Consider the following 22,609-nt stretch of genomic DNA (forward strand, 5'->3'; position numbering starts at 1 on the left):
TCTCAATCGGAGGTAAAGTGTTGATTGGCCTGAATTCTTCACATTTAATAGTATGAGGAATTTGGGGTATAGGAACAATAGTACTACTTTTCAATCTTTCTGGTATTTCGCCAGTTTCAAGAGAGGTGTTGATAAGGTGCAATATAACGTGACCGATAGTCTCAAAAACTTGTTTCAATATTTTGAAGTTGAGGATTTCATGTATACTGCACTTATTATCCAAGGAAATTATAATTTTACGTAGGTCATTTAACGAAAGCAATCTGAATTCTGAGAAAGTTTTGTATAAATTGATTATTGTTTCAAGATCAGTTAACATGAGAAAGGTACTTGGGTGTTCTTCAAAATGACATCAAGGGTCATCTCAATAGTTTACCTTTACCAGTTCCACGGCAAATTTACTTCCAACAAGATGGAGCACTCCCGCATGATACCAAAAACGTTCTTGATTACCTAATAGAACATTTTAATAATCAAGTTACTACAACTACTGGTCCTGTTCGGATTTGACTGTGCTAGATTTCCTCATTTGGAGATATGTTGAAGAAAGAGTCTACTATGCAACACCCTCAGCCACTTTTGAAATGTCAGTAGAAAAAATTCTACAGACAGTTAGAAGCCTGAATGTCACGAAACGTAATGAGAGAAACAGTTGAACATGCTGAAATGTATCTTGAACAAGGAGGAATGCACTTTGAAAATTCACTACAGTGAAATTTACAAGAAATTATAATAATGCAAAAAATGTGCATCGCTGAAATTATTTAATTTTGTTAAATTTGTTGTTACAACAGTAAATCAATTTCGAAATATTCGTTTTTGTATCTTGTTCAATTTTTGAACGGAAAGAACATAATGAAGGAGCCATTCTGCTGAAAGTATGAAATATCTTCCTGTAGTACCTATGTTTATTTTTATCTGGGAAATGTACTGTTTTCGAAGTTGACCAATCGAAATTCAACTCTGATATAGTCACCTATTTGAAAAAAAATCCACTCCTATCACCAGCCAACTGAAATCTTAAATGGGTTTCGTCTTGCAACGTTAAAAAATAATCAACCGTATCATGATTTATTGCACTCGACGTTCAACAGAAACAAATGACAAATCACTTTACCGCAATCTAGTCAAGATTAATGAACGTCAGACGAATCTCTCGAAGCTTCTTTTAAACAAAGATACCACATATTCCTCCGTCGCTGTTGAATCATACGATAAGACATAATATTAATGATGTATTCTGGGCCGAGTTCAAATTGTTATTTTACTCAAAATGCATTTTATCCATCACATGTACATTTTTATCAGTGATATTAAAAATTGTATAGCCGAAAAAAAAGTCTTTTTCTCGGAAGATCTCAGAAAAAGCATTCGATTTCTCTGAAATTTTACCCTATACTATTTGAAATTTCAAAACTTTTGACGTGTGACTGTTTTCAATTTTTTTCACGTATTATTAATTATAACAACAATACATTGAATGATTACATAACGAATATGACATCAACGATAAAGTTGTTATTGATGCATATAATAATTTTCACATGTATTCAGTGGGCATACTGGATGTAAATCAAATTGACTGAAAGGACAGTTTGTTCAGGCCAGTTTTTTCAGAACCGGTCATTGCTTTAGGCTTTGCTAAACAAAGATGGACTACTGGCAGAATCTTCCAGAATTGGCTCACTCCAAGGCGTTTATTGACCTTTCGAAGCATGATATCAAACAGTTGTTGGACTACAGTAAAGATGAACTACGATGTCAAATAAGCCTTTTCACAGGTCACTGTCATTTGAATCATCATTTGCAGAGATTCGAACTGTCGGAAGACAGTGTGTGTCGCCTCTGTTTGGAAAATAATGAAACAGCAGAGCACATACTTTGTGCCTGCCCCGCTGGGAACCGAATTAGGTTTTTAGAGTTCGGCAGAGCCGTACACTTACCATCTGACCTGAAATACCACTCATCATAATAACTAATTGACTTCGTTAAGAAGCTGGGTTTATTTGGTCGAATGTGAATAGGTGTGAGCCACAATGAACCCTTGCGAGTTGCGGTGGAGGGTCGAATAGACCCACTCACTTTGGATCTAACATATTGATTTTTGAATATGGAATATCAGCAACTCAAGGTTGAGAGGCCAAATGGTCGAAACCGGTCTCCAAGTGTGCCCGTTTCTATGATTGAAAATAGATTTCAGCAGTTTTATCGCCAACAGCATGTTGGATATAATCCAACTCCCTTCATGTTATAAGCCACAGGAATAGTTGGTTACTGATAGATTTACCTACAGTGTAGGTAATTCGAAACTGGCTTGAACAGTTTGTTCTTCCAGTTGATTTGGCAGATAATAATGATGGAACTAAAGCGTTCCAGATATACCGTAGATATATGAGTAATACACCAATCGATTAGTTATTTGAATAATTCATACTCAGAAATACAACTGGAGAAAAGTTTTTTGGAAAATAGCAGAATTGTAAAGAGGTTTATCATTATTCTCTGCAGAAAATTAAGCATACATATTATTGATTGAAATGGAATAAAAAGTGGCATAGATCATTCAATTGTATAATCAACTTTAACTAGTAGCTGTCATGCTTCTTTCCATGAGCGCTCCATATCTCCAAATTTAAAAAAATTTGATGCCATTGATGCCACGGTTTCTCCAGGTGGAGCGAAACGTCCAATTTTCCGTGACTCTGGTGCATAAATAAGGATGATTTGACCGATGACATATATGTTGTGTTGGCTTTGAGGACGGCTGTGGTTTGAGGCTAATTCAAATAAATATGTGACTCAAGAAAACCCCACAAGGAAAAATCTAACGGCGAGCAATTCAAATCACCTTCACGTGATATGACAATGTCCTCAAATCGCTCGTGTAGGTTATCCAATGTGGCACGAGCTGTGTGGCACTTAGCGCCATCCTGTTGAAAGCACATGTCATTGGTGTCCAGATCTTCAAATTCAGGACGACAGAAGGTGGTAACCTATAGTTCTCGCTGTCGCCAGTTATAGCCTGGCTAACTTCATTCTCAAAGAAATATAGACCGATGACGCCCCAGCTCAAAATGCACACCAAACCGTGACTTTTCCTTGATGCATTTCATGCTCTTGAATCTTATGTATATTGATATCGTTCCAAATTCGACAATTTTGTTTATTCACTTACCCATTCATCCGGAAATAGGCCTCGTCGCTGAAGATGATTTTCCAATGGAGATTAGGATCAGTTGCCAATGAATTGGCAACTGATCCTAATCATTCATTGAACACACGTCATACTTTATGGTCGTTCACCTTCAGATCCTTGGTCAGTTGAATTTTCTACGGGTATAGACCACCACATTGCGAATGGTTCTCTCGATAGGACGATTATGGCGACCATAAAATAGGCCAAGCGCGCGGTACGTTGCCCGAACAGAACACTCATATTGCCAAAACAATTTTATCCATGACTATTGTATCATGTACTCATTACACATCTGTTTGCTCCACTTTAATAATACCCATTACTCACGGCAGTAGATAATGTGTCATTTTTCACTGCTTTGAGAAGCTTCCTTGATTCAGCTATAATATAATCTTGTCTTGTTACAAACAATTCGTTTTTAAAATTTTGTCGGGGAAACCAAAAATTCAAATAGTACATTTTCCTAGACCTGATTCGATCCTGAGACCCTTGTTAGAAGGCAAGAGGCATCTACACGAAGCTATCAGCCACTTTGATTGTGTGTGTCATATCTGTTTCTCAACATACAATATTTTTCGACTCAAACCTTTCAACTAGTGTCCAACCGAAACTGGTTTTTACGACCGAAACTGGTTTTTACGACCGAAACCGAATTTCGGCAACGGTCCCAGTTTCGGCCAAAACCGAAACCGAAACTTCCTTTCAAGTATTATGTTTTGAGGAAATAATAAAGAATACATTGATATAATCAGTAAGTCTTCATTTTTTATCTTCATATCACAACGTTATGCAATTTTCGACATCTTTACTTATTGATAATCAACAAATCAAGATAACAACCCCTTATTTAAGAAAACATATCAAGTGCACCTTAAAAATACTCAAAATAGGTGAGGTGTTAATTTGAGTACGTGTATATTCTTCTTTTAAATATTATTAATGGTTTTATAAAAATATTAATCATAAAATACTTATTTGAATTGTTATCTAATATCACAATAGGTACCTAATATTTATGTAATGAACGAAGTAAATCACAAAGTAAGTCACGTCATAATTAGGTACGTGTACGCGGCAAAATATCTTTGTCGCTTTTTTGAAATTCAACGTGCCTAACATGGCCGACCACAGCGCGAAAACTCCCAAATGTATTTTCGGTTACGGTCGTAGTTTCGGCAGGTTTGCCGCCGATACCGAAACTATACCAAAACCCGTTTTTTTGACGAAATTCGACTGAAACCGAAACCGAACTTTCGGTCGGACAGTACTGTCAACATTACAATTTGTGTGTGTAGATTTCTCAGTGTTTTGATATTTTGTGTTGAATTTTGTTACAAAACTCCAAAAAAAATTATCAGACCTGTATAGTATCCTACTCGTATATAATGGTTATTATTCACCCGGTGATTTAGGCCACTGCCTGTAGCTCGTGGCCGTAAACCTCGTGAATAATAGCCATCATTATACGCTCGTTCAATAATATAATATTATCATTGGTATGTGTTGTATATTCGTCCATGGTGATTTGGCAAAACAGACTGAATAAATGACAACTACTTTGACAGTTATACCTTCAACAAGATGGCCGTTATCAATTATCAAAGTTCGGAAGTCCCTGCTGTTGACTATATGGTTGTAGCAGAGGATATTGTTGTTTCGTGTAATATTGATTGCTTCAGTATCTGATGATGAGCATCAGAAATATGATAAACTTATGAGAGAAGGTGCGATTACGTGGAATCGTTACAGCGGAGACAAGTGATCATGAAGTAATCAGATACTGTCGTTCAGTCAATCGACTAGAACGTTATGGCTTTCAGTTTCGTAGTTTTGCTCTCGCAAAAGAAGGGAGTATGCTTTTTCTATTCATTCAAAAGGTATCGGTCCTTTCATTTCTGAAACAACATTTGAGCCTTGGTTTATTTATTTTCATTCAGTTGTGTCGTTGATTCAATATTTAACTATCAAACGGTTTACTTTCAACCCATAAACATTTTCAATTTTCGCTTTCCTTGTCAATGATGTTTGGTATTCATCCAGTTGTCTGTTATATAATGATATGTTGGTGTCAATCAACCTGGTTACATTCAGTCCAATTCGAAATCACTTCTAGTTCCTCATTAATATATGCAACCTTCTGCTGCGGGTGAATAAACAATAAAAAAAGTGTTATTGTATGATTATTCGTACTATTTTCTACCTTCTCAAACTTCCATTACACTGAGTATTCGAAGAAAATCTCTCAAGGAGTGGGTAGATTACGATTCAAACACTATGATGAGTGATTGTCGGGAATTGTATAATTTCCAACGTTAAAAATGTACACTTCGGTTATGTTTCGGTGTGAAAATAGGACAACAAAATTAATCAAGCTCTAGCTCTCTATTTCAACGTTATTCGCACAAATAGCCAGAGGTAATCGATATCGTTTATATCAACTAAGGAGTCCCCTCAAGGTATCGATACCAAAAGTTCACAAAAGTAAGTATATAATAGGACATGATATAGATCAGGGGTCTCCAAACTCTGAAGCCTTCGGGCCATAATTATTTTTTCAGTTTGTTCTAAGGGCCAATTTCTGCTATTATCTATATTTCTACACTAGGATAGTCGCAGAGTGCGTACGCTTTTTTTGTATTTCAATTATTATTGAGTATTGTGACACTTTACAACATCTAGTGGCAAGTAGTGGTACTATGTACTATCTTTTTCAGCTACCCGCTAGGTGGCATTAGGCGTAATTAAATATTTGGAATTACCGCGTTGGTTCAAGAAAGTTCTGGTTCTAGCTAGTGTATTCCGATCACCTCGAGATGGCAGTAATATTTGCATATAAAAAGGCTAGCGGTGCAACTGCGAGTTAGTCTGCGTAGGAAAGGCGAAGGAAGCGAAACTGTCTTGTGAAATAAAGGAGCACCCGTCAATAAAAGTATTTTGATTTGACTTATTGTTTTTATGTGTGATTTGTTAGTATGGAAAAGAAGCGAAAAATCGACAGTGAATACAGAACGTTCCAAGAAAAATGGAACATTCAGTATTTTCTGATTGAGTCCAGTAATAAGGCGCTATGATTAATGTGTAATGAAACCATAGCTGTTCTCAAAGACTATAACATTAAACGACACTATGAATCGAAACATCTTGAAAGTTACTCCAAGTATACAGGAAGTTCACGGAAGGAAAAATTTGAAGCTTTGAAACGCGGACTCAAATCGCAGCAATCTTTGTTTACCAAAGCGAATACTGAACAAGAGTCTGCAACTCGCGCCAGCTTTTGTGTGGCTCTTGAAATCGGAAAACGTGGCAAATCATTCACCGATGGAGAAATGATAAAAGAATGCTTGATTGCAGTAGCCGAAGAAGTATGCCACGAAATGGTAAATTTATTTAAAAATGTCAGTTTTTCAGCAAACACCGTGGCTCGGAGGGTGCAAGACATCTCAAAAAATATATCATCTCAAATGTCTAACAAAAATGGACATCATGAGTGGTTTTCTCTAGCGTTGATGTTGATTTTTATTCGCGGAGTAGATAAAAGCTATAAAGTGTATGAAGAACTTCTTGATATTGATAGTATTCACGGCACGACAACTGGGGCAGATATTTTTGAGAGAGTTGAAAATGCCATTAATAAAAAGAACTTTTGATGGAGAAATTTGAAATCTATAACAACTGATGGAGGAAAAAATATGTATGGTAAAAATAAAGGAGTGTTTGCACTTGTGTCAAAGGCTTTAGAAAATGATGGTGGTTCGAAACCATTACTCTTACATTGTATCATTCATCAACAGTCCTTGTGCGAAAAATGTTTGTATATGTCTGAAATTCTAAAACCAGTCATATCAGTTGTTAACTTTATCAGATCCACTGGGCTGAATCACCGACAATTCTGCGAGTTTATTCAACAGATTGGAGAAAATGATTTACCATATCGTACTGCCGTACGCTGGCTTAGTTGCGGAAAATTCCTTAAGCGCTTTTTTGAACTTTGAGCAGAGATCGAAATTTTTTTAAATGCAGCGCCCTTTTGCCGATTTAGAAAATAGTGAATGGATGTGGAAGTTAGCTTTCTATGTCGATTTGACAAATCATATGAACGAACTGAATTTGAGATTGCAAGGAGAAAATCAGCTTATCTCTGATTTATACACCACTATCAAATCCTTCAGGAAAAAAATAATACTATTTCAATCGCAATTACGTAAAAAATGTTTCACACATTTTGAAACATGTGAAATATTCAGCCACACTACAGAGACTGGATTTCCCGTCAATTTTGCAATCGAAACTTTGAGTGCTTTGAAGATACCTGAATTTTGATACTCGTTTTTCAGATTTTGATGTCATTGTGAATGAAATTGAGCTTTTTCAAATTCCTTTTGATTCTGACATTGAAAGCCTGGCTCCGGAAGTCCAAATGGAAATTATTGATTTACGGTGCAGTGATATGCTTAAGAACAAATATCAAAATTCATCTTTATTGGAATTTCATGAGTCTTCCACTGGAACAATTTGATAATTTGCATAAATTTGCTCGTGGGTTGTTTTCTGTTTTTGGTACTACTTACTTGTGTGAGAAAACGTTTTCCAAGATTAATTACACAAAGAATGTCGACAGCTGATTACCGGAAAAACATATTTTTTTTTACAGATTGATGGAAAGGTGTTAGAATGGTTCAGTGATTCATCATTTCTGTCGTTTAGTTTTACCTTGCAAGTAAATAAAACCAAGTAATTATCATTCTGTGTTTTCTTCTTCAACTTATCACAGCAATAGTACCAACAATTAGGTAATCATTGGCTGTCGCGGGCCAGATTGATGACAGTAAATCATTAGCTGTCGCGGGCAGGATTGATGACACTGGCGGGCCGGATTTGGCCCGCGGGCCGTAGTTTGGAGATCCCTTATATAGGTGATTGATTTGATTGATTTAGTTTTAGCCAGAAAAACAGTATGAATAACAATACAGCTCAATTGTGATAGTTATTGTTTTCCACCCTGGTTACAGCTTCGTAGGAGGATGTTGTCTTGTCGAGAGTGACCGTGTAGCAGGGTAGGCCTAGGCGTTCGAACGAAGCATCCAAAATACTCGCTACGTAATCACTTCGACTGAATGTCCAAGTTGGGGAGTGATTGCGCTCTTAGGTGAACTTATTTTCCAACCAATGATCCAGGCTTGGATGATGAATACTACCCCGGGCTTTCTTCAATTAGATATTCGACCTTCATCTTCAATGGTGAATAGAACCAAGCTGAACTGAACCGTTACGTAATGGCAAATTGATGTAAAGTAGGGTAATTGATAAGCCCACTTAACGTAAAATAAGTAGCAAAAGTGAAAAAGAGTTATTTTGTACAACATATCGCTGTTTTTCTGTAGTTATATTTTTTCTCCAGGTTCCACAAACTGAAAACGACTGGATGGCTATAGTAAAGGATTTCGAAAAGAAATGGAATTTTCCTCATTGTCTTGGCAGCCTCGATGGAAAACATCGATATAATTCCTCCAGCCAACAGTGGATCATTTCTTTTTAATAACAAAGACATACATAGTTTAGTTCTACTTGCCATAGCAGATTCAAATTATAAATTTGTGAATCAGCTATTTAATGCTAAACAAGTTAGAGAAGAATTCATGAATTACTTTTCCAGTGAAGGAGCAGTACTTTGGCAAAACAAATTTATATATTAATAAAATATTGTATGTTAAGTATGTCTTGACGTTTTATACAAATGAATAAAGATGTAATGTATAACTAATGACTAATTCTATTTATGTGACTTACTACTTATATGTATAAATAAAAAAACTCACCTCTGTCTCATTCAAGTTAGATACTGATTTTCTAGGTGTCTCTTGATCTCGTATGAAATGTACCAAAGTATGGGCTCATAACGTTCATCTGTACCCATTCCAGAGTGATCCGCATCTTCAACTTTTTTCTTTTCTCTTCCATAGTTGGTGCGGAAGGAGTTTATATTTTTAACAACTGTATCCTTATCAGCATTAGCATCAATTAACTTATATTTTTCTACTAATATATTGTATGCTGCATCTCTCTTTGCTTTGTTATGATAATCTTTGGATTTAACGTGCCAAAGACATGGATGATATTGGTATGCTCGAAAAAAATCTTCCAGTAATTCACGATTAGCCTTTTTTGAGATCACTACTCATGACGAAAACTCAACTTCTACCTACATACAACCAGTCACGATAATTACCACACAACACAATGGACGCCTACGCCAACTTGTGCAAACTTGAAACTCTTGGGTACACACGTACCGTTTTGCTTGCGCAGGCGCGCCTAATTCAAGCATGCATAATTAAAATCAAATCAATCCTCAAGCTGCTTGTACAATTACAAAGCTTGTATTTCACTAGTTCAGACTTCCATTGTCTACTATATAAAATGATTTGAAATCCCTGAAACAAGTAAAAAAGAATAATTAAAAAAGAATAGTTGAAAATAACAATTATAATAAGCAACAATAAACCTGAAATGAAATGATAGTGAAATAACCTACAAGTAAAAAATATAATAATTGAATAAATAAAAATTAAAGGAAAAAAAAATAATAAAAAAATAAAAAAGTGTAGAGATTTCAAGTCACGTTAGTTCACGACGTTTCGATTGTTGGTATCTACAATCGTCTTCGGGTGATGACTGGACTGATTCCTCCGAGAGATGACTATTTTATAGGCCGTTGAAATACTTTCACTTTCTCTACTTTCCATTTTCCGCTTCACTGATTCCGTGAGAGATGACCGTTTTGGCGGGATTTGGTCATTTTTCGTTTGATGATGGGTTTCCATATGTTTCGTATATCTACGCTGGCCTGGCTGAATACGTTGTTGGACAACATGTATGCGGCTTCCTTAAATTTTCTCCTGAACCAATGTTCCTCTCTGTGCAAGATCTCAGCTTGGGACCACTCGATGTTGTGTTGATGTACTACATTTCCCTACAGACATTCACGCGTGCTTGTACAAAATTATTGAACAAGCATGCTGGACAAGCTTGCAGGTGTGTCTGTGTAGCCACCTTGATGCTACACACGATCAAAGGCATCAAGCGCAACAGCTCTCGATTCTCCATGTTTCTCGATTGCGTTATTCCAAATATGGATGTCATACGATAGACGGTAGCATGTTAATCTTTGTTTCCGAGAGCCATATTGATGATCGCTCAAGATGTTGAAGCCTACAAAATATGATTCAAATGATTTAGATGATGATTCAAAACAATCGCAATTAACAATCGCGATACTCATGATTGAAAGCGATGTTTTCAATAACACGATGATTTTGAAATACAATCCAATAGACCGTGCAAAATGAAGACGTATTGAAACCCCAGGGAACGCGAATTCCTTATTTGCTGTTCTACAGGAAAAGCGATATTTTTCTATCTAAATAAGGTTGCGTAGAGTTACGTAGAGTTCAGCGTCTGGAATCTTACAGAATTTCTCGTTTAAATTTTTATTGAAATTGATATTTTTTTTGGTTTTAATGAATTATTTTATTCTTTCATTAGTGATAGGTATTTTCCAATTTTTAATGTTATATGTATATTTGATTTCGTTGGAACTAAAAAGTCTCGAATTCATTTCAACAATTGTAGAAACTCATAAATATATCACACATTTCTCACATAAAAAAAATCCAATATTTAATTTGGGATTTTTCTCAGAACCAAGATTATGTTTTAACAGATGATATTTCGTTTTGTAGGAATTGATCAAGATGTTACTAACAAAAACATTTCCTCAAACTAGAAGTTGAAAGTGATGAAGTTGCTTTCAGCAGTAAAATTTTTCCTCAGTAATTCATTTGTGAATCGAGATGAAACAAAATTATGGGTTAGAGAGGACTCAAAACGAATGAGATCATCAAGATCATCCACTGTATTATTCTCATAAAATTTTATCCCTTAGGCGAAACTCGAGTTATTTTTCATATTTACAGACTATTCAAGTGGGAATTCAAGTCAGCCAGAAAAAGACCCTCTGAATAAATATTTTTGCAAAGTAAACATCTCCAATTAAAAGGGTGGATACACAAAGAGGTGCGAAATGAAATGCCAAGAAGTCCCGAGACGATATGGAGTTTTTATAAAGATTCATTCGAAGAAAGGCGCCATCATTATCATAATATCCCGAAGGGAAAGCGAATGAATTAATTCTAGAAAAATATCCAGGAAACCTTTGTGCTTCTGTTTTTATTTCGATGCGTTGTTTTTCATCAGACATGGGTTGTTTTTTCTCCAGTTCATGTTATCAATGTTATTGTATTGGAAACTCGACTGACTGTAAAATAAAAAAGCATCAAATAGCTCATAAAATGATAATTTCTCAATATCTATCAATTTTTTTGTCCATGTATATTTACAATCGGTTTGAATTTAGAAAGTAATAGACATGCTAGATGTTACCCATAACTCAAATTCGGGATAATACTCTAGCACAGGGGTTCCCAACCAGTGGTACGCGGAAACGTTTCAGGTGGTACGTGTTCCTCAAATTTGGGATAATACTCTAGCACAGGGGTTCCCAACCAGTGGTACGCGTACCACCAGTGGTACGCGGAAACGTTTCAGGTGGTACGTGTTACTCAAATTCAGGATAATACTCTAGCTCAGGGGTTCCCAACCAGTGGTATGCGTACCACCAGTGGTACGCGGAAACGTTTCAGGTGGTACGTGTTACTCAAATTCGGGATGATACTCTAGCACAGGGGTTCCCAACCAGTGGTACGCGTACCACCAGTGGTACGCGGAAACGTTTCAGGTGGTACGTGTTACTCAAATTCGGGATGATACTCTAGCACAGGGGTTCCCAACCAGTGGTACGCGTACCACCAGTGGTACGCGGAAACGTTTCAGATGGTACGTGTTACTCAAATTCGGGATAATACTCTAGCACAGGGGTTCCCAACCAGTGATACGCGTACCACGGAAACGTTTCAAGTAGTACGTGTTAGTGATATGAGCAACATGCTGTTAATAGCAAACATGACTCAGCTCACGGGTCGCTAGAAGAACCAATTACCCATAACCCAGTGAACGACCTGACATCTTTGTTTTTCTAGTATATTGGACTTTATAATTCCTAGGTAATAAAACAATAAAACACTTTAGAGGAATTTTAGCTAGGAATCCCCAGATGAAGGGTACAGGGGAAAAACCGGCTAAGTCAGTCATTTGCGAATTTTGAGATAGAGCGCGCAGATTGTAACCCATCAAAAGATCTTTCGTTTCAGTAAATCAAACAGCGGTTTAGTCTGCTGTAACAAACGACCAAAAATAACCCATGCAGGGGAAAAACAGGCTAAGTCCATGCGGTACAGAAAAAGAATCGGCTAAGTCACGTCTACGTATCGCGATACGACACTCAGGATCGGCAGTCGAGTTCCAACCTGTTCGAACAACAAAGGGTTCAATAATATTCTGAATTACTTTAGTTTGAGTGCCTTGAATTCATTTAAGAATGGAAAATACTGATAACATTGATATTGAATTTAGTACCAATATACCGAAAACTTCAAAAAAGAGACCGAAACATGGAAGGTTGACAGAGGTTAGTAAGAAGTTACGTTTACAAACGCATGAAATCGGGAAAGAATGTAACTGCAAGAGATTTAAGTGCGCGGAAATAATTCCAGTCGTAGCCAAACAAAATATAATAAAGCATTTCAATAGCCTTCAGTCTGTTAGCGTCCAAAATTCTCATCTATGCGGATTGATGAGTATTTTACCAGTTGCACAAAGACAGCCTCGTAAACCTGAAGAGGAAGCATCTCTGAGAGATTGTGCAGTTGCGTACAAAGTGAGATACACCATTGATAATGCTATCACAGAGCAAACTATTTGCAGACAAGAATTCATTGCTTTGCATGGAATTACGAAAGGTAAGGTTGAATATCTTGTAAAAGCTTTGAAGTATACTAGTGTGCCTCCCAAAGATCGTAGAGGGTGCCATACTAATAGACCTAACAAATTATCGCAGAAAACAACTGAGCTCGTTAACCAGCACATTGCATCATTCAAAGAACGAACTAGTCACTACAGTTTGGCCGATTCGAGGAAAACTTACTTACCTGAGGACTTGAACCTCAAAAAAATGTTTGGAATGTTCAAGCAGCTTCACCCAGATTGTTCAACAATATCTTACGAAAGTTACCGTACTATATTCAATGGCAACTTCAATATCTCATTTGGTTACCCACGAACTGACACGTGTAGTACTTGTGACCAGTACTTATCAAAAATTAAAAGCCTGGAACATGAACTGTCTAGTACAAATGTTGCAGACGAACAAAAACGCTTAAAAACATCTACTGAGATTCGTAATTCAAATACAGAAAATATGGTTCACAAGGCGAGAGCGCAAGAATTTTTCAACCGTAAGGAGAGGTCTAAATTCGCCAGCCGTAAAGACAAAAGTCGGGAGTCCATATGCATGGACTTTGGAAAAAAATTTCCATTGCCTAACATTTCAACAAATGATATTCATTATAAGCGCCAACTTTCGATATATCTTTTTAATATACACACACACTCTCTACATCCGAAAGTGTGTTTTACGTATACCCAGAAAGTATTGGAAAAAAGGGCAGTGATGATATCTGTTCTTTACTCTTCAACTTCCTCTATAACCAACTGGATCCACAGGTTGGGAAACTAGAAATATTTTGCGATTCGTGCGGAGGGCAAAACAAGAACTACACCGTTTTCCGATTTTTACATCATGTCTTTCAGTATCAGAAACGTCTTGATTACGTAAAAGTTACCTTTCCGATCAGGGGACATTCGTACATGGAAAATGACGAAAACATGGGCCTTATAAACACTAAGGCCAGAGTAGAGACACTTGAAGAAATGTGTGAACTACTGCAGTCATCTAGATGCAAGCCGTCACCATTCGTTGTCGTAAAAATTAATGAACAAAATCAAACAATTTTCCGCCAGTGGTCCCAGCAATTAACTGCTCTTTATCAAAAGAAAAAATGCCCTTTCCCCACTCGGCCAATAAGGGAACTGGAGATTACAAAGGAACATCCACGACTTATGAGGTATCGATGCTCATTCAATGGAATGTGGGAAACAGCTATATTAACGGAGAAGAAGCAGAAGCGCGTGCAGCGACGTCTGAATGGGAACGAATTCATATTGCCTGAACCAAGTTACGAAGGTAACAAGATAGTTGCAAAAATTATTCTGTTTTTCATTATATTCAACTTTTAGGGATGCTGCCAATATCTGCCGAAAAATATGCTGACCTCCAGTGCCTAAAAAAGTTTTGTGGGCCCATAGCGCAAGACTATTTTGAAAATATTCCACACCGTCAAGCTAAAAATAAATTCAATTACATTGTTCACATTAAACATTTCTTTAAATATACTTTGTAACAAATTGTGTGATAATATTATTTATGAATTAACGTACCTGATAAATAATCAGCATATATAGACGAAATTGGCCCGATCTGCGAGTAATATTGTGGGGAAAACAAGCTAAGTCAGGGTTTCATTATCATATTTTCCAAAAATTAGTGCGTTGGGCATATTTTTTTTATTACGCATGAGCGTACACACGTAAAACCTTTTGACAAGTCAACATACCTTAATAGTTCATCAATCTACCAGCACATGTCCTCACAAAAGTGAATATAACCTTAAAAATGCCTCTAGATCGAATGTAACAAAAAGTGACTTAGCCGATTTTTCCCCTGTACCCTTCAGATAGTATAATTGGTAGACAAAGGGTGTTTCATTTTTTACCTGTTGGTCTTTACAAGGATTGTCTTTTACTTTCACTTGGCATTACAGGTTCGTTGAGGGTGTTGTAATCATTAATTCTGATTTCGTATAAGGAAAGTGAACTATGAAACAATTTCTAACGTCCTCTTCTACTTCAAAGGATTGTGCTAAAAAACCCATTGAATTTTTTAAAAGAAAATCAAATTTTTTTAAGAAAGGAACCCAATGTTTGACGAAGTTTGTCAATACTGATACAGACTTGATAAAGGCGTCATACCTTGATAGTTTAAGAATTGCAAAAGATGGAAAGCCTCACACAATAGGTGGGGCGCTTTTACTGCCGGCCGTTGTGGATATGGTTCAGGCCGTGTTAGGAGAGAAGGCAGCCAAAGCATGTTATAAATAAACAAATATCTAACCATTAAATATCAAACAGGCAGGTATCTCAAACAAAGAATTACTGAACATAGCAGGGATTGTAAAAATATACACAACCCGCTAAAAACAATGAAGAATCCTTCTAGCCTTGCAGAACATTGCAAATCGTCCCTTCATACTCTTGATTTTGAGTCAGTCAGTATTATAGGACAACAGACGATACTAAAAAAAAGACTCCTGAACGAAATGATTGAAATAACTAAACATGGAACAAAATGCGTTAACAAAAGGTTGGATATTGAAAACTTATACACCTCATATTTCAATCTAATAGAAAAAATCAAACAATAACTAGCTTTGGAATCACTAACCGACTACTTTTTCCAAATACAATTCTCATTTCTCTCATGTGTTTTTTTGAATTATAAAGAATGATTTACAGACAGGTCAGATTGTTAATTCCTTCGTGTTTGTGTCACCGCCTTTCAGGAACCTGTGTACGTATTTATATTTTATGTCGAAATTATTCACTTCACCCTTCAACTCGGAGAGCTGCCCTAAATGTAAGTACTCATCAACGCTGTTTTTTGTAGAGTGTTCGAAACGTTTATTATTTTTTAACGATTATTATATTACATAATTTACTTTGTTTCTAACAGAACTGCTTTGTTAATTTCCATTTTAATCAGAGTCCTGAAGATGAAACAATAAAGTTTCGAAACGTCGACAATTTAGAAATTTGTTGTCTTCAACATTTTGACCGAATTCACGCCAACTTGACAATCAAAATTAAATGTTAAGTTTCCTCAGGAATTTACTTAAAAAAGCCTTTGAACATTTTTAGAAGAGTAAATATTTTACGTTTATTGAAATATTTAGGTCTGGTGGTACGCCCATATTTCTCAAAAAGTCAAGTGGTACGCAAGTGAAAAAAGGTTGGGAACTCCTGCTCTAGCATAACGGACCATAAAACCAAAAATCCTTATTACTCGTATTCGGGGTCTTATCTGAATAATGGCACCAGTAGGAAAATATGATTTTCTTGTTATACATGAAGTGTTGTTTTTTTCAGATATGAACCTTTGAGTGTGATTATTGTTATATTCAGGTTAGAACTGAATCTTGAATTCAAAGTTCTGATGAACAAAAATATATCAGAGATCCTGTCAACATTTTTGAATGATTGTGTGGTTTGTTGAATTTCATTTGTCACACAGAATGTGTGATAACTTGGTGATTTCAAATTTCATTTCATTTATTTATTCATTTATTTCATACACTATTCTACAGGATGAACCCAATTACAGAATAGGGACTAACAGTGGCATTTACATAATATAATGGTACTTACATAATATAATTTGTGAATCTATATAGAAATAAAAAATAAAAACAGAACTGTCAGTTAGCTAAGAAATGTCTTTTGATTTGTATAATCTGGCAGTTGAATATATCTAGGACATGACTAACAGAATTAGAGGTATCGCATATTGTATAAATCGGAGATTTTTTCATTATATTTGAACGCGTAGTGTTGAGATAAAATGTGACACTATTCCTAGATGACCGTCTAGGAACCCAAAAATTCAACAGATGTAACAGTTGACAGCAGGTGATGCTGTTAATAATATTTACGCCCTACCTCGAGACTACAAAAATTGTGAGTTACTACAATTCATGATAGAGTATTCCTACAGTAGGATACGTGCCTTCAAGTTTGAAAGACATATATTTTAGGAAGCGCCTATGTAGGACTTCTAGTTGATATATATGAACCTGAAAGTAGGGACTCCACACGACAGATGCATATTCCAGCCTAGATCGAACAAAAGTGAAATAAAGTAATTTCGATGTTGAAGCTTTTTCGAAGTCTTTTGTATTTCTAACTAAGGATCCATACAAGCGATAAGCTGCTGTTAGAGTAGTGTCAATATGTTTATTGATTGTTTATGACGTAGTTGTGTGAATTCAGGTTGGTTTTCAGTGAGCAAGACATTACATTACATTTGGATATGTTGAGAGATAGGTTATTCTCTGGACACCATGTAGCAACGCGATTTAAATTCAGGGCGAGACGTTCGCAATCATTAGAACATGGTAAATTGTGATAGAGTTCCAAGTCATCATCATTAATGAACATATTGAATAGTAGGGGTCCTAGATTTGATCCTTGTAATACACCAGATATGGCTATATATTCGATAGACTTGAGGCCATTGAGTTGGACATACTGTCTACGATTGTAAAAATACGATTTGAAGAGGTTCATTGATTCATTGGATAACCCAAAAGTCGAAAGCTTGTTGAGCAGGATACTATGGTCAAGTCTGTCGAACGCTTTAGAAAAATCAGTGTAGATGACACCAGTCTGAGACTGACAATCAATACCCTCTGCAATACATTGAGTGATTGAGATTCGTGGTGGTTGAACGTCCTTTCATGAAACCATGTTGACATGTTGCTGACATGACAACATGTCATGTCTTCTCGAAAAGCATCTCAAACACTTTACAAAAGTTGCATATGATAGAGATCATCTTATTTCATCAAATAACTTCACATGATTAAATACGTTTTCGATCAGTTTTACCCCTGACATACAAATATGAGAATCCTATTTGTTATATTTACGGTATATTGTGGATTTTTGGAATTGCCCCATAACCTCCGACAGAAAATGAATTATTGTTATTGTTTTCTTTAGTGTTATGTATTTTTGATGAATTGAAGTTGCGTGTCAAGTATTTCTCTTCTGTATTACCTGTTACACTGTTCTCTATCGAATTAATAATTTGGGTTGAATTTTTGGTAATTCACTCCATGTACCAATCTGATCAATGCTGAGGATAAATTTATCCGAACGCCTGATCATGTCCTTCTGAATAACGATCTCTGTTTCTAGCGTAGATCCTAATGGACGTTTCCCAAATTACTTCCACCCTAGCCGATTCAAATTAGAGCGAAGCTCCGCTAGAAACAAATTTGTTCTCTCAAAAATTCCATCGCTGATATATTGCAACAACAAAGCTCTTTCATTTCCCAATATACCAATTTCCACGTTTTCCATTATAAATTACTCTAATGCCTCAGCTATCAGCCTCATATTGAATAATGCACAGCGGCTGCAAAGTTAACGTTTTTAAAAGAGTTTAATTTATGTTTCAGGTGGTGTTGTAGCTCACGTCCAGGCCATTGTTAGAGGAACGGCACTGCTGCCGTGCGACTTGACAGCTTCTGCGCCCAACGACTCCGTCATACTGGTCGTTTGGTATCAGGATGAACATACGCCCATCTACAGGTGAGACTTTTTTGACCATCTGAAGTGGTAGATCATAAATCGTACCCAGAATGGTTGAATAAAAGTATTTTTATCTAGTTTTTATAGATCTTTCGTTCTTCCAGATACTCAAGTGAAACTTTATTGTGAGATTTTCACTACACCCTAGACAGTTTACAAAACCGCAATACGTGTTTATCTATAGAATAACATCCTCAAGCATATTTATATGTATTAAAAAGCTTGAGGAATCTATAGAGCACCCTCATAGGAATGAAAATGATTGAGGAAGTTGGTGTGTAGTGAAACACATGTTACGGTTTTGTAAACTGTCCAGTGAATATCTCACAATGAAGTGATACTGAAATAAGTTATGGATTATTGAATGAACGATTAAAAAAATAACTTTTGTCTGATTTCCACAAAACTTTTTATTCCTTACGACCTATTTATTGGAGAAAACCAAGAATCCTATATATTGCTTTGCTGACAACAGCACACTTGTCTCGTCATTTCATTTAGATTCCAAGACATCGACTACAGATGCACATCTTCATCAGCAGCAGAAGGTTGCATATCTCAATGAGTCTTCAGAAGTGACTTCGAATTGGGGTGAAAGATAAATGTCTCCGTAACTCATTGTAACATTGTGTGTAACCTCTGTTCGTGAAATAATGAAACAACAGAGCACATACTTTGTGTCTGACCTACTGGGGGCAGGATTTTAGAGTTCGGCAGAGCAGTACTCTTACCACCTTACCTGAAATATCACTCACCATACAAACTTACTGGCTTCGTTAAACAGCTGGGTTTATTTGGTCGAGAGTGAATAAATGTGAGTCACAATAAGCCCTCGCGTGTTGCGGTGAAGGGTCGATTAGAGCCACTCACTTTGGACCTAACCTAACCAGATCTTTGGTGGATATGTTCTCTCATCCTTTCTGACGAAGTTCTCTTGGTGTTTGTGTATTTCTATCTGTATTTTCGGAAAGGAATTGTGTTCTCCATCGGACAGTGCATGTTCAGCAACTGCAGACTTCTTGGTCTGTTCCAATCGGCAACTCTACTAGGCTAGGCGGCTACCAATGCTTCTTTTCGTCTGACCGATATAGACTTTACAGTAACATGGAATTCTGTAAACTTCCGCTGAGTTGAGTGGATCTCTACTATTTTCTGCTGATCTTAGACACTACCATATTTTATTCGTTGGTTTGAAGACGGTGTTAGTTTTCTCCTTTTTTAGAATTTTTCCTTGGACGCATAGCACGGATTATATCGTTTCTGTCGTAGTCGTTCGCTTATAGGATAGTTGTTAGGTGTTTTATTTGGTCGAAGACGTACCTTTCTTCACATATTCTCGAAGCTCTGTTCACTAGGGTGTTTATGACGGTTCGTTTCTGTTTTGGACCGAAGCACCAGTTGGGGTAAGTAAATGACACGTTCGTTGTTTGAAGCCATGGAAAAGAAAAACTTCAGAACTCCTTAAATAGCTTCCATCCTTTCGGAGGAAAACCTCCGAATCCCATTTCTTGATTTTATAATCATCAAGAAAGGTAGGCAACAGAACCATAAGGTATACAAGTAGAAAACACACATAGGTCGATACCTACGTAATGGATCCAACCATCTTCTGAAACAGAAACGAACCGTCAGCAATTCCCTAGCAAACAGAGCTTTGAGAATATGTGAAGAAAGGTATGTCGACGATGAACTAAAACCTTGTGTTTCAAGCGGCCGGCTACGACAGAAAAGACATAATCCGCGCTACGCGTAGAAGGGAGGAGAAGAGAAACAAGTGAAGATCGACCCCAAAGACCTGTCTGTCTGCCATACATAGAACGGGTCACTGATCAAATCCGGAAAATTCTGAAGGAGGAGAAAGTTAGCACCGTCTTCAAACCAACGAAGAAAATGAAGGAGTATCTGAGTTCAGCAAAAGACAGCAGAGATCCACCCTAATCAGCAGAAGGTTGCAGGATTCCAAGCAAATGTGGTGATTTCTGTGTCGGTTAGAGGAAACGAAGCATTGATACTCGCCTAGTAAGCACAAGTGGGGTTACTAATTGGGACAGACCAAGAAGTCTGCAGTCGCTAAACATGCTCTGTCCGACGGGGAACACAAAATCCTGTTCTAAAATAGCGAGAGGCTAGCAAGGTCGAATCATTAGTCAGTTACAATATATCAGAAGCCACAGAAATACACAAACACCAAGAGAAATTCAACAAAAAGCGCCAAAACGTAGCCACGTCACCTAAATCGCGCGAGAAGTATGCGCGAACCCGCCATTGGTGAAAGTGCCCAGAAAATCGGTACTAGGAGAGCCTAGTCAGTCTGGCAAATGACAGCTCTATCGCAAAGTTGGACATTTTTGAGTTTATACGTACTCAGAAAATTTTGACATACGCGCGCTATGTGTGTTGTTTACAGTAACTAAAAAGATTAATCTCGGCCCAAAAATGGAATTAAATTGTGAACATTTTCGTGTGATCATTTTTTACAACTTTTGACGTGGATTAACTCAGCAACAGTGTATGGATGAACTCAATTCATTTTTTGGCGATGAAGCTCCATCAAGGATCAGTGTTTATCGATTGTATGGTGAATTCAATCGTGATCGTAGTTCACTCCAAGACGAATTTAGGTAAGGTCATCCAAAATCGCTTGTTTTTCCGAAAACCATTGATGCTGTGCGCGAATTGATATTGCAAGATCGTCATGTGACCGATCGTGAGATTGAGACAACCTTAGGCATTAGTGGACCAGCATTCATTCAATATTGCATAAACATTTGACTGTCAAAAGAATTTGTTCGCGTTGGACCCCACACAATTTGTCAATCGCTCAAAAAAAGGCTCGTGTCGATTGGCCGAAGGAAATACTCAAAAAATACGATCGCGGTTCTTCGAAACACTTCTATGACATCGTGACAGGTGATGAATCGTGGATTTATGCGTATGAGCTCGAAAATAAACAGCAGTCGCCTATATGGGTGTTTCAAAACGAGCCAAATCCAACAAAAGTTGTTCGCGCACGAAGCACTTCCAAGCAAATGGTCGTCTGTTTTTTCGGAAAAACTGGATATGTCGACACCGTATCACTAGAACAACGCAGAACAGTCAATGGTACATAACCATTTGTTTTGCCAGTTGTCTTCTCATAAATTAGGAAAACCAACCGCCGAAAACGGATCACTCTTCACCACGACAATGCGAGCTCTTACACATCGGCTCAAACAACTGCATATTTGAGCACCCATAACATCGATTTGATGTACTTGTGATATACTGTTTGGAACCTTTGGTGTAGTAATGAATATTACCGGAGTTTTTTCCCAACACCAAATCGTTATTTTCATACCTCGACACGTGTTTCGATCATCAAGTGATCATCTTCAAGAGGAAGATAAAACTAATAACTACTCAAAACTAAAGCTACTTATACTAATCAGGTACATCATACAGGTAGGTAATCAGTAATACCACTCATACAAGTGGTCCTTACATTCAATTTCGTAAATTCCAGACTTTTCCGAATTCTCGACTTTGTCTTTTAGACTTCCCAAAAGGTTCTGCAGTGTATGACCACCAGTATACGGAGAACTTTGGAAAGATTTTCAAGGAACTAGGTATGAAGGTGGTTTTAGAAACAAGTCATACTCTGCAGAACCTTTTGGGAAGTCCAAAAAACAAAGTCGAGAATTCGGAAAAGTCTGGAATTTACGAAATTGAATGTAAGGACTGCGATGCAAAATATTATGGACAGACAAAAAGATCTATTAAAGTGAGATATAAAGAACATATAACACACTTAAAATATGGAAGACCTGAAAAATCAGCAGTTGCACATCATATTTTGCAACAAAATCATTTCATAGACTTCAGTTCTTTAAGATTAGTTAGACAAGTTAATAACAACAGGCAACTAGATGCCTATGAGAGTGTGGAAGTAAGTAAACATAATAATATTATGAATAACGATAACGGACCAATACC

The 22,609-nt window shown here is 36.8% G+C and overlaps 1 protein-coding gene across 2 annotated transcripts in view; it reads left to right on the forward strand.

Moving 5' to 3' along the window:
• The window catches only part of side-VI (sidestep VI), an 841,483-nt gene that overhangs the window by 548,663 nt on the left and 270,211 nt on the right, over positions 1 to 22,609 (forward strand). For both annotated transcript variants that reach the window (XM_074171294.1, XM_074171295.1), the window contains exon 3: positions 18,505 to 18,637. In XM_074171294.1, the coding sequence (XP_074027395.1) occupies positions 18,505 to 18,637 (133 nt within the window). The remainder of the gene's footprint in view (positions 1 to 18,504; positions 18,638 to 22,609) is intronic.

This window comes from Leptinotarsa decemlineata, unplaced genomic scaffold, assembly GCF_025532065.1.
Source record: "Leptinotarsa decemlineata unplaced genomic scaffold, Ldec_3_MD MMD2_tig00000010_RagTag_RagTag, whole genome shotgun sequence".
Classification (NCBI taxonomy): Eukaryota; Metazoa; Arthropoda; class Insecta; order Coleoptera; family Chrysomelidae; genus Leptinotarsa; species Leptinotarsa decemlineata.